The 13992-nt window shown below is 35.4% G+C and overlaps 1 protein-coding gene across 1 annotated transcript; it reads left to right on the forward strand.

The window, feature by feature from the left end:
* The first annotated feature begins 316 nt into the window (after nt 1-316).
* On the forward strand, nt 317-12692 carry LOC132557951 (uncharacterized protein DDB_G0290587-like). The gene is made up of 4 exons (XM_060222479.1): nt 317-993; nt 1812-1881; nt 2722-2934; nt 12024-12692. The coding sequence occupies exons 1-4, from the start codon at nt 317-319 to the stop codon at nt 12690-12692; spliced, it is 1629 nt and encodes a 542-aa protein (XP_060078462.1).
* The last annotated feature ends 1300 nt before the right edge of the window (nt 12693-13992 follow it).

Genomic DNA, 13992 nt, shown 5'->3' on the forward strand with positions numbered 1-13992 from the left:
CAATCTTAAAGTATTTCATAATCATCAAACGATAGAATGAACAAAATTTGCGAGAGTGTATATTATTCGTGAATATGCTATGCTACTCTACACTTAAAATGTATAATTACCATTTATTTATAAAACAGAATTGACTAAAAGTTTTCATTTGTGTTTTAGATTTATGTTGCGTGGATTGTTCAGGTATCCACATGTTTCATAGTGTCATGAGTGGAATGTATTTATAAAGACGGAGAGTAACTTTTTAGCAGTCATAATAACCTGTTTTCATTGCTGTCTTTTTTCTTCAGTGAGCAGCAGTTTTTGTCAAACCAACATGGCTGACGTCTGTTTCTCCTTTGACTGTACCTTCAATGATGATGGCACTTCAAACTGTAGCACCACAAAATACTCGCATAAGACAACTTTCCACCCGACTTCCCCGTCATTGCCTACAATTCCTACAACTTCCAGACCAACTTCCCCGTCATTGCCTACAATTCCTACAACTTCCAGACCAACTTCCCCGTCATTGCCTACAATTCCTACAACTTCCAGACCAACTTCAACGCCATTGCTTACAATTCCTACAACTTCCAAACCGACTTCAAGATCAGTGCCTACCATTCCTACCACGCATTCAACGAATAAGCCTAGAAGACAGACATCGCCGACATCTACATCGATGTCATCTTCTGCTAAACCGCCTACAGCGACAAATCACACAGTGACACCAACGTCAGCACCACAGACTTCACAGGAAACGTCAGTAACTACAGCGTCTTCCGATACAACAACCATAATCTTATCGCCGACTGTGGCGCCTACCACAAACGTCAACAATAACTATACGTCACCTCTACCAAACCGGCCAGAAATGACGTCACATTCTCCAGTTAGCTCTGCTGGTAAATCGTCAGTCTACATTCCGTGCTCTGTTGTGGGTTTTGCTGTTGTAGTTTTCCTTCTGGTCACCATTGGACTTGTACGTCGTCATAGGAACCGCAGACGAGGGTATGTAAGTTAGTCGTAACCTGTATGCCACGATTTCATTCATTCTTATTCGAGAGGCAAAATCAGAATGTACACATGCATTTGATATGCATATAAAATTATTATATGCATGAAAACTACGGGATCTATTAAAATATGGGGCAAGTGCATTTCCCCATCTAGATTTTTATATGATCACTTCAGATGTTTGCCTCCAAGGTTTAAACCTTTAGGCCCCTAGCATTACTGATGAGCCCTAGAATTACGAAACAGTTGTATGCTGCAATTTATTTCATAGCTTGGTTCTATTTTATCTCAAACTAATTTTGCATTAAAAGGTGTTATTCACTTGTGTGTCTTTCGCACAATCAGTTCTTAGTACTGTAGTACCATACAACATGTATAACGAAGTTTGTAATAGTAATACACATAGAGTTACTGTTCTTGTCTGCTTTGCAAGTAAATGTATTTGCAAATCTACATCATTTGATAAAGATCGGTTAATGCAATTTGGATATGATATACACAAGTATAGTTCTTTTGCTAGCGGATTAGGTAAATCTTAAAGTACATGAAGCGTAACCTCGTTATCAAAAAGACAGTATTATCATATTCAAATCGATAGATTGATTTGATACAGTCATACGATTGTATTCCATATTGATTGATTGACATAATTCTGGATTGATCTAATTGATTATTTTATTTATAATTTAATTGATTCATTAATTGATTTCATTGAGTTTAAATTGTTTAATGATTTTATGTGTTATGATTTTAATTGATTTGACATCATTTGCCTGATTTATCAACTTGTGTTTTCTTTGTAAACGATGCAGTTTAGAAGAGAGACAACCTTTACAAGATGACCTCGAATATGAAGTTCCTCCATTTGAATTTTTTGAAAATGTAAGTAAATCACTGAATACGTTTCCTAATTCTGTTATCTATGAAAGTCAACCTATATGCCTTCGTTATATCACGGAATATACAAAACACTGATTATGTCTCTGTATCTACCATACTAATATTACAATATATACAAACCACCCTGATTCTGTCTCTGTATCTACCATACTGATATTACAATATATACAAAACACACTGATTATGTCTCTGTATCTACCATACTGATATTACAATATATACAAAACACACTTATTCTTTCTCTGTATCTACCATACTGATATTAAAATATATACTGAATATATACAAACAACACTTATTCTGTCTCTTTATCTACCATACTGATACACAATATATACAAACAACACTGATTCCGTCTCCTTATCTACCATACTGATACACAATATATACAAACAACACTTATTCTGTCTCTTTATCTACCATACTGATACACAATATATACAATCAACACTGATTCTGTCTCTTTATCTACCATACTGATACACAATATATACAAACAACACTTATTCTGTCTCTTTATCTACCATACTGATACACAATATATACAAACAACACTTATTCTGTCTGTATCTACCATACTGATACACAATATATACAAACAACACTTATTCTGTCTCTTTATCTACCATACTGATACACAATATATACAAACAACAATTATTCTGTCTCTTTATCTTCCATATTGATATACAATATGTACAAACCACCCTGATTCTGTCTGTATCTACCATAATGATATACAATATATACAAAACACACTGATTCTGTCTGATTCTGTCTCTGTATCTACCATACTGATATTGTATTTGATTCCATCACCAGTATGTACAGCCAGCTTCACAATCAGAAGATGCAAATTCGCCGTTCAAGGAAATGACAGGAAATGAAGAGATCGAAGATATTGAGGAATATGAAGTTGTTCGTCTTGGTAATAACGATGAGCTTGAAAATTTACCACCAGTAGATACCTGCGATGTCACATTCGACAAAGAGTCTGTCCTAAAACAACGAGAACGGGATTCCAAAAGGGGAAAGGTCATTTGATTTGCCTTAAATTCTGTTGTTGGTGTTTTGTGGAAATCGGCGTCTTGGTGTTTCAGTTTCTGTCTAATTTGTAGTGACGTGCCGGAAATGATTCTGAAAGTTTCGACATTACAATGCGGATGGTTCCTCTTCAATAAAAATAGATAACACCATGGAAAATAATGAATTGAGAAAACAAAATGAAAAACAAAACTCAGCTTGGAATAAAGTCCCGGATGGAACTACGAACTTTGTGATAAAGTAATTCTCTCTCTAAATATGAATCATAGAAAAATAATTGAAACGATGACAATTGCTATAGATGCACTTCTTACATGTGACGCATTTTGTGACAAAAAACAAAAAAAAAAAAAACAAATATATAACTTTATTCATTGCTTACAATCCCGAAACTTTTCATAAAATGTACATATACAGGTGTATAAACCATTGTGTTAATGATGTCTTTTACCAATAATGATTCACCTCTGACCCTGACCTCTGAACTCTGACTCTACTGGTGGAAGGTTAGCAGTTGTGATATTATATTTGTTTACAGGATTACAATGCCAAAATAAGATTAAATACAATGCTTTCATATTTATCATTGTTTCACCTACGCACAGCTTTGTACAAACAACGCATTAAATATTTTCATTATTTAAAAAGGGGTCATCATTGTGCTTGAATTGGTGCAATTTTCACACAAATAACCAGTTTTTCACCGATCAAGAACCAAGTTGAAATATTAGTTTTGGAAGTAATCCAAAAATGTGGACCACCAAGTCGAAATTCACGAATTTAAAATCAGTGTTTAGTGGTGATAATGCATGCACGTTGAATTGTTAAAAATATTTCCAAACTTTTCAGAGTTATACACAGTAGATGGGATAAGCAGCCTTAGTTTAAACTTTTCTTCGCTAGACTGCGCTTGTTAAAATTAAGGCATGTGATGGTCGCCATTTTGATTTGTATTTTCGACCAAAACGACGTTGATTGGTCAATGGTCTTAGATGATGCGTCGGAAAGAATTAGTGAGAAATAGCCTTGGTCTATGCTTTGAAAATCAAATCCAACAGTCACTTTCTTATAGACACAGCGTTTCAAATAACTTGCCCCGAACGGACATGTCGAGCGTCTCCTAGAAACAATTACACATGAACAGTAAACATACAAGCAACTGTAAGTGGAAATCTTCCTATAAACGTACTAGTGACGTCGTCGTGTGGTAGGGTAATACATCGGACTACATTGTCGTGATAGTTAAATAGAGACATCGTATTTTTTTCCGAAAATGTCCCAAAATCGAAATCAAAATAATATGATTGATAGTCCTAACCTATCGCAATTTTTCTCCGAGTGCATTGAGGTACCACAATAACACAATACCTTTTCAAGATTCTTGAAAAACGTATTTGTGTCTAGTAGTTAAGTTTTTCATATTTTTTCGTTTTTGTTATTGTTATATTGAAAATAGATGTATGTGCATTAGTGATGGAAATTTGTCTTCAATATTAGTTGCACATAACATCTCAAAATCCCAAATGTTTTTTAAGCTGGTCCTTGTTATACAAAACAGTCTACAGCTATGGCCTTCGTTGGTGTTGTAAGGGATGCCGCCGTATTTTCGACGTCAAACTTATTGGTAGTCTGTGAGCTGTTTACAGAGGTGTATTGTGGCGGTTAAGAAACGGCAACTCTGGTAGAGATTGTGGTTGTTATCGTATTTTCAAAGCGGCTTGTTATCCAGTCTATACTCAAAAGAAGTACCATAGCAACCAGTAAAACCTGCAATTGATCAAGCGAATCCCGCCGTCTGTTACGCTGTCAAAAAAGTAGTCCACTAGCGAAATTTCTTCAAAACGTCATAACAAGTGTAAAAAAGTGTAAAAGTACAAATATTGATAACCAAGTGATTAAGAATAAAAATAGTCCAAGTTATTATGTTTGGAATCATTTTATATTAGAATCTGTCCAACTTCCGGTCACACGTCAAAGGAATACATCCTTAAAATGCCCAAATGGAAATAATACGTTTGAACGTTTTCGTTTAAGAAGAACTTTGTGAAAATATTGAGGTTTGATTTTACAAGGTTTTAGTATTTAAATAAACGTTTAAATTGTGTATTTAGTTGATGGTATTAAGATCTATGTGTATGTGTCGTTTTATCGCAATCTGCTTTTAATAGAAAGTATTTACGACACTGTAGGACAAGTTCTCGCTGTAATGTGACGTCATTATAAGGTGTAACCTTTGATGATTATCAATAATCGATATATCATAATTGTACCTGTAGAATGTATAAACACCCCACATAAATAGTACTGCGATGTTTTACTCAAAACATGTTACGTAGGGTATAATTTGACTACCATTGTTGACTAGGTGATATAAAAGAGAGTAAATCACGCCTTCGACACGATCCGCTAAACAAACTGAAAAATCAACTAAATGCTTGTCATACAGAGAGGGTGACTTTGTATTTATTTGCGAAGCCAATGTGGGGTTAACAAAAAAACCGCCACAAAGACATGACAAAATGTCTTCCTCACAAAGGCTAACCCCACATTGGCTTTTTCTTAAAACTACTGAAAAAATAATTTTTTGTTCATTTTATGGTTTCTGTAACTGTAAGATATGTTTCTAATTTCATAAATAAATACAAAGTCATCCTCTCTGTAAGGATGGCCTTTTTCATTCATATTCATTGTTGTGTCGTTTCTTGTCGAAGTGTGCAAATACATAAATATACACTTAAATGGGCCTGAGAACATACTTAAGAAGGTACCACCTGTTCTATTTATGGACATTTTGTCACGATTTTGAAAGGGAATACTACAGACTTACGTAAGCAAATCTCCACTTACATCTGATGCCCTGTGCTTTGTGTACAAGCACACCTTCTTTCGTGATAAAGGAGTGCGATGGAACTTAACCAGAGATAGCTACAGTGACAAGTCAGGATAATAATATTTTGATTGACCAAGAGGAGATAGTCTTATTGGTGACGTCGACACACGACATATCGAAAGCGGGGCTAATAATCTGATCTAATAACCCGTTGCGATTATTACCTATATAGGGTATTAACATTACAGGTTTTGATATCCGACATTCTACTGAATTAGTCAACAGTTTGATTAGCTTAAGCTTGAACCTTGGATTGATTTAAATGATGTTCAAGTGTAGAGAGAGTAAGTATAAGATTATTTATATTACGTGTTTGTTATATGTGAATTCTTTTTGTATACCATAATTAGTTCTTGTGACCCCATCTTGTTTACAGATTGCGATGAAATATAACTGTGGCTTTATTGATTTTTTTTTCATTTTTTTCCTCTTTATATATAATACAAGGCTTCATTTTATATCAACACTCATTTATTTGAAAAAGTCACCTGAAATTAAATAAACAAGAAGTCTCCACCTCTGTTTCTTGATTATCTAGTATCGAGCTTTTAGTTAATCATGGTGTATGTTGTTAATCCTTCTATTACGTCACTTCCTTCGATTCCTTCTGTCGACGTCATTGAAATTGTTAAGTGAAAACAATACGTCACTAGATATCCTTGTGTAATATCATGACTGTTATGGTTCCGGTTTTAGATTCACCGAAGCGGTGTCCAAATACATCTCCGAAACCAAGGTATGTTTCACAACTTCACTGTGAATGTAAACACGATTATATTTAATCCACCATTTAAACAAACCTTTCCTCCTTTGATTATCATTATATTTATACCTTTCCATTCATGCTGTCTGCGGGGAAGCGTAAAAATTCGTGTAAGTTTAACTGTTTACAGGCGTTGTACAATGTCAAGATCCTTTTCCAAATGAAACGTGTTCTCTTTTTGGAGTTAAACCAGTTATTTAATGCAATACTCGGTTTAGATTCCGAGTTTCAAATTTAAAATGTGCCCTGCGTAAGTGTCTTTATGAAATACATACGTCAGTGTTAAGAATTCATAATTCGATATATTTTTTCTTTTTGTCATAAGTTTGAATGAACAACAACCTACACCTGAAACAGATGAAAACACATCAGTTATCGCCCTTGCTGTGGTAGCGGCGATTGCAGTCCTAGTATTAATTGTCCTCGTTGGAATGATTGTTTTTCGACGTATTAGGTACGATAAGCGATTCTGTATGAAATAAGAGGGGGATATTTTTGCACAAAGAACGTAATTCTGTAGGCAATGAAAGTTAGCAGTTCTGTAGGCAATGAAAGTGGGCAGTTCTGTAGGCAATGAAAGTAAGCAGTTCTGTATGTAATGAAAGTAAGCAGTTCTGTTTGCATTGACAGCAAGCAATTCTGTAGGCAATGAAAGTGGGCAGTTCTGTATGTAATGAAAGTTAGCAGTTCTGTAGGCAATGAAAGTTAGTAATTCTGTAGGCAATGAATGTTAGCAGTTCTGTATGTAATGAAAGTTAGCAGTTCTGTAGGCAATGAAAGTTAGCAGTTCTGTAGGCAATGAAAGTTAGCAGTTCTGTATGTAATGAAAGTTAGCAGTTCTGAATGTAATGAAAGTTAGCAATTCTGTAGGCAATAAATGTTAGCAGTTCTGTATTTAATGAAAGTTAGCAGTTCTGTAGGCAATGAAAGTTAGCAGTTCTGTAGGCAATGAAAGTAAGCGATTCTGTATGTAATGAAAGTTAGCATTTCTGTAGGCAATGAATGTTAGCAGTTCTGTAGGCAATGGATGTTAGCAGTTCTGTAGGCAATGAAAGTCAGCAGTTCTCTAGGCAATGAAAGTTAGCAGTTCTGTAGGCAATGAAAGTAAGCAATTCTATATGTAATGAAAGTTAGCGGTTCTGTAGGTAATGAAAGTTAGCAGTTCTGTTTGCATTGAAAGCAAGCCGTTCTGTAGGCAATGAAAGTCAGCAGTTCTGTAGGCAATGAAAGTTAGCAGTTCTGTAGGCAATGAAAGTTAGCAGTTTTGTAGGCAATGAAAGTAAGCAATTCTGTATGTAATGAAAGTTAGCAGTTCTGAATGTAATGAAAGTTAGCAATTCTGTAGGCAATGAAAGTTAGCAGTTCTGAATGTAATGAAAGTTAGCAGTTCTGAGGCAATGAATGTTAGCAGTTCTGCAGGCAATGGATGACAGCAGTTCTGTAGGTAATGAAAGTTAGCAGTTCTGTATGTAATGAACGTTAGCAGTTCTGAACGTAATGAAAGTTAGCAATTCTGTAGGCAATGAATGTTAGCAGTTCTGTAGGCAATGAAAGTAAGCAATTCTATATGTAATGAAAGTTAGCAGTTCTGAATGTAATGAAAGCTAGCAGTTCTGTTTGCATTGACAGCAAGCAATTCTGTAGGCAATGAAAGTCAGCAGTTCTGTAGGCAATGAAAGTTAGCAGTTCTGTAGGCAATGAAAGTTAGCAGTTTTGTAGGCAATGAAAGTTAGCAGTTCTGCAGGCAATGAAAGTTAACAGTTCTGTAGGCAATGAAAGTAGGCAATTCTGTATGTAATGAAAGTTAGCGGTTCTGTAGGCAATGAAAGTAAGCAGTTCTGTATGTAATGAAAGTAAGCAGTTCTGTTTGCATTGAAAGCAAGCAATTCTGTAGGCAATGAAAGTGGGCAGTTCTGTATGTAATGAAAGTTAGCAGTTCTGAACGTAATGAAAGTTAGCAATTCTGTAGGCAATGAAAGTAAGCAATTCTGTATGTAATGAAAGTTAGCAGTTCTGAGGCAATGAATGTTAGCAGTTCTGTAGGCAATGGATGTTAGCAGTTCTGTAGGCAATGAAAGTTAGCAGTTCTGTAGGCAATGAAAGTTAACAGTTCTGTAGGCAATGAAAGTAGGCAATTCTATATGTAATGAAAGTTAGCGGTTCTGTAGGTAATGAAAGTTAGCAGTTCTATTTGCATTGAAAGCAAGCAGTTCTGTAGGCAATGAAAGTCAGCAGTTCTGTAGGCAATGAAAGTTAGCAGTTCTGTAGGCAATGAAAGTTAGCAGTTTTGTAGGCAATGAAAGTAAGCAATTCTGTATGTAATGAAAGTAAGCAGTTCTGTTTGCATTGAAAGCAAGCAGTTCTGTAGGCAATGAAAGTCAGCAGTTCTATAGGCAATGAATGTTAGCAATTCTATATGTAATGAAAGTTAGCAGTTCTGAATGTAATGAAAGCTAGCAGTTCTGTTTGCATTGACAGCAAGCAATTCTGTAGGCAATGAAAGTCAGCAGTTCTGTAGGCAATGAAAGTTAGCAGTTCTGTAGGCAATGAAAGTTAGCAGTTTTATAGGCAATGAAAGTAAGCAATTCTGTATGTAATGAAAGTTAGCAGTTCTGTAGGTAATGAAAGTTAGCAGTTCTGTAGGCAATGGATGTTAGCAGTTCTGTAGGCAATGAAAGTTAGCAGTTCTGTTTGCATTGAAAGCAAGCAATTCTGTAGGCAATGAATGTTAGCAGTTCTGTATGCAATGAATGTTAGCAGTTCTGTAGGCAATGAAAGTCGGCAATTCTGTATGTAATGAAAGTAAGCAATTCTGTAGGCAATGAAAGTCGGCAATTCTGTTTGCATTGAAAGCAAGCAATTCTGTAGGCAATGAAAGTGGGCAGTTCTGTATGTAATGAAAGTTAGCAGTTCTGAACGTAATGAAAGTTAGCAATTCTGTAGGCAATGAATGTTAGCAGTTCTGTAGGTAATGAAAGTTAGCAGTTCTGTAGGCAATGAAAGTTAGCAGTTCTGTATGTAATGAAAGTTAGCAGTTCTGTATGTAATGAAAGTTAGCAGTTCTGAACGTAATGAAAGTTAGCAATTCTGTTTGCATTGAAAGCAAGCAATTCTGTAGGCAATGAAAGTGGGCAGTTCTGTATGTAATGAAAGTTAGCAGTTCTGAACGTAATGAAAGTTAGCAATTCTGTAGGCAATGAATGTTAGCAGTTCTGTAGGTAATGAAAGTTAGCAGTTCTGTAGGCAATGAAAGTTAGCAGTTCTGTATGTAATGAAAGTTAGCAGTTCTGTATGTAATGAAAGTTAGCAGTTCTGAACGTAATGAAAGTTAGCAATTCTGTAGGCAATGAATGTCAGCAGTTTTGTATGTAATGAAAGTTAGCAGTTCTGTATGTAATGAAAGTTAGTAGTTCTGAATGTAATGAAAGTTAGCAATTCTGTAGGCAATGAATGTTAGCAGTTCTTTATGTAATGAAAGTTAGCAGTTCTGTAGGCAATGAAAGTTAGCAGTTCTGAACGTAATGAAAGTTAGCAATTCTGTAGGCAATGAATGTCAGCAGTTCTGTATGTAATGAAAGTTAGCAGTTCTGTATGTAATGAAAGTTAGTAGTTCTGAATGTAATGAAAGTTAGCAGTTCTGTAGGCAATGAAAGTTAGCAGTTTTGTAGGCAATGGAAGTAAGCAATTCTATATGTAATGAAAGTTAGCAGTTGTGAGGCAATGAATGTTAGCAGTTCTGTAGGCAATGGATGTTAGCAGTTCTGTAGGCAATGAAAGTTAGCAGTTCTGTATGTAATGAAAGTTAGCAGTTCTGAATGTAATGAAAGTTAGCAGTTCTGAGGCAATGAATGTTAGCAGTTCTGTAGGCAATGAAAGTAAGCAATTCTATATGTAATGAAAGTTAGCAGTTTTGAATGTAATGAAAGCTAGCAGTTCTGTTTACATTGACAGCAAGCAATTCTGTAGGCAATGAAAGTCAGCAGTTCTGTAGGCAATGAAAGTTAGCAGTTCTGTAGGCAATGAAAGTTAGCAGTTTTATAGGCAATGAAAGTAAGCAATTCTGTATGTAATGAAAGTTAGCAGTTCTGTAGGTAATGAAAGTTAGCAGTTCTGTAGGCAATGGATGTTAGCAGTTCTGTAGGCAATGAAAGTTAGCAGTTCTGTTTGCATTGAAAGCAAGCAATTCTGTAGGCAATGAAAGTCAGCAGTTCTGTAGGCAATGAAAGTTAGCAGTTCTGTAGGCAATGAATGTTAGCAGTTCTGTATGCAATGCATGTTAGCAGTTCTGTAGGCAATGAATGTCGGCAATTCTGTATGTAATGAAAGTTAGCAGTTCTGTAGGCAATGAATGTGAGCAGTTCTGTATGAAATGAATGTTAGCAGTTCTGTAGGCAATGGATGTTAGCAGTTCTGTATGCAATGAATATTAGCAGTTCTGTAGGCAATGAATGTTAGCAGTTCTGTATGCAATGAATGTTAGCAGTTCTGTAGGCAATGAATGTTAGCAATTCTGTATGTAATGAAAGTAAGCAATTCTGTAGGCAATGAAATAGAAATACTATTCAGTCATTCTGTATGCAAAACAAATCAATGATTATTTATGCAACCATATATATCATTTTTTAATACTGACAATATCTTATCCATTGATGACCAATCATTTTGTTAAAAAATTTGTTTTAATATGATATGAACGGAATTCCGGGATAGTTGCATACATCAAATATTTTTCTCCATTCCGTTAAAGTGGTGGCAATATGATATGCATATCAATTTAATCAGAATTAGATACAATACAAAAATGCGGTAATCTGTTGGCTCCTTTTTCCTGAAAATCCATTTTAGTAAAGTTTGTTAAAAATTAGGTCACATAAATTCATAAATGAATAAGGATTAGAACAGTTTTCTTTGCTTACTGTGCCATTTTCTGGACTATGTGATGACCCTCCTTTTTGCGAGGAAATATAAAGACATAGATTGGGTCAATGATGCTCGACTTAATAGTATACAGGTAAAACTACAGATTTTTACAGAAATTAAAATTGATATATTTTGTTTTTATTTGTATGTTACCATAGGACACGGCGCCTCGAAAAGTCCAGTTCACAGGTGTGTACTAACGTATTGAGAAGCACATATTGAAACGTAGAGTCATATTATCTTATATAAACACTTGTCTACAATCTATGTCTTCTTTTGCTCTTTTATTTTGTTTTAAGAATGTCCATATTCACATTGAATATAATAAAGTATTAAGGATCGAGGATTTTGAGACAAAATGAACAAACGATATATGTATACGAATGCATTGAAGAAATTAGATAAGACTTGAGAATGATGATCATAGAGCTGAATTATGTTTCGTTATTTTCTTCCATATTGCGTCCTCCATTGTTTTGAATTTATGAGTTTGTATTATATTCCCAGCGACCGCCACAAATCCAAAATCGAGGTGATATTAAAGAGTGCTTGCCTTCAGTTACACATGATTCGGAGCAGCGCGTACGGAATCAGGAAGAAGCTTTGGGGGTTGATCATACGGAGAATATTTACAATAGTATAAAGGAGTATGATACTGAGATAAATCACGACTACGCACAAGCCGTGTTTACAGAAAGAAATACGGACGAAGATACGAAAGAGACAATCTCTACAGATCATACATACAAAAAGTTAGATGAGGTCCCGAATGGTGACTGCAGCAAGGGCTACTCACACGCGAGAATGTTTGGAAGCCTAGAGGATGATGACGTAAAGAAGGAAATCTCAGGGTTGGGCAGCTATGACTATGACAAGTTGTCTGATCGACTTAGCAACAAGGCTGTGTGTGAATCTGATATAGACTACGACCACGTAGGCAAAATAAAGGATGTTGAAGGGGAGGGCAACTATGATAAGTTGTCCGGTCGACCTGACAACAAGGCTGTGTGTGAGTCTGATATAGACTACGACCATGTGGGCAAAATAAAGGATGTTGAAGGGGAGGGCAACTATGATAAGTTGTCCGGTCGACCTGACAACAAGGCTGTGTGTGAGTCTGATATAGAATACGACCATGTGGGCAAAATAAAGGATGTTGAAGGGGAGGGCAACTAGTCCACGTTTGTGGACTGATCGAGAACACATTCGTATGAACAAAGGTGAAATACGCTCTAATGACGCGCTGTGTCAAAGTCATTTTCAAAACCCCTTGTCAATCTATTTTCCGAGGAAATGATATTGGTGTTATTACACAAATAAAGACAATCACATACCACTGTTTATTTTCAGGGGAATAGGAAACGATTGGCAGTGTCATGGAGAATTTGCATTGTCATTTTATCGTATTTATTATTGCAAGACTGTTACCGTAATCATATCTATATGATAAGATACACACTGAGACACATCTTTATACACAAATCCGTATACACACTCAGATACATCCATATCATGCAATAAGATCATCATCATTATCATCGTCATCATTATCATCATCATCATCATCATCATTATCATCATCATCATCATCATCATCATTATCATCATCATCATCATCATCATCATCATCATTATCATCATCATCATCATCGTCATCATAATCATCATCATCATCATCGTCGTCGTCGTCGTCGTCATGTTACATTTTCGTATACAAAAGAAAGATCAGTAGAATTTACAGAGATTTCCTGTCACCTTGCATGTCACGTTTTAATTCATTCAAACATTGGTACAGTTAAGAATATACACAGCTTCCGTGATTGAGGCCCAAAACAAAACAAAACAATGCATTATGTAGTATATAATTCATTGTTTGACTGTATTTTCTCTGATTTTAAAGTTGTATCGAAATGTGCTTTTCACCTGATTGTAATACCAATGAAAACCAAATAAATGAATCTTGAAATGAAAACTGATGTTATTGTGAGCGAAACACCCAAGTAAATGTTTGAGCTATGAACACATTGAACTCCAAGTCTCGCTGAGAAGCATACGATTGCTCAACGAGAGCATGAAGACGCTTTTGCTACAGACCTTCATCAATAGGTTGTTGGTTCAACAGTATATCCTCCAAATGACCAGCTGAACGCGTTAACATTAGAAAAAAAACATATCTAAACGACTTGATGACAAATAACTAAAATATGAAAAAAAAATGGAAATAATACTATTGAATAGTGTCAACCTGATCAAATGAAAAGACTCTATAATACGTTATGTACTTAGAAATGGCGTATACCGCGCAGGTATGAGTTACCTGATATTTTGACATTCACTGACTACGGTCATAAATATTACATGTTACATTTTTTTTAACTTTCCGGTTTTATTATCAACGTCCTCGTGAGACTTAAAAAATCAGGTATTTCCAACAGAAAAGTCACGTTGTTTGTAACAAAACTATGGTTCAGACAAA

The sequence above is a fragment of the Ylistrum balloti genome, unplaced genomic scaffold, assembly GCF_031769215.1.
Source record: "Ylistrum balloti isolate Yb309-2 unplaced genomic scaffold, AGI_CSIRO_Ybal_v1 Utg370742, whole genome shotgun sequence".
NCBI lineage: Eukaryota > Metazoa > Mollusca > Bivalvia > Pectinida > Pectinidae > Ylistrum > Ylistrum balloti.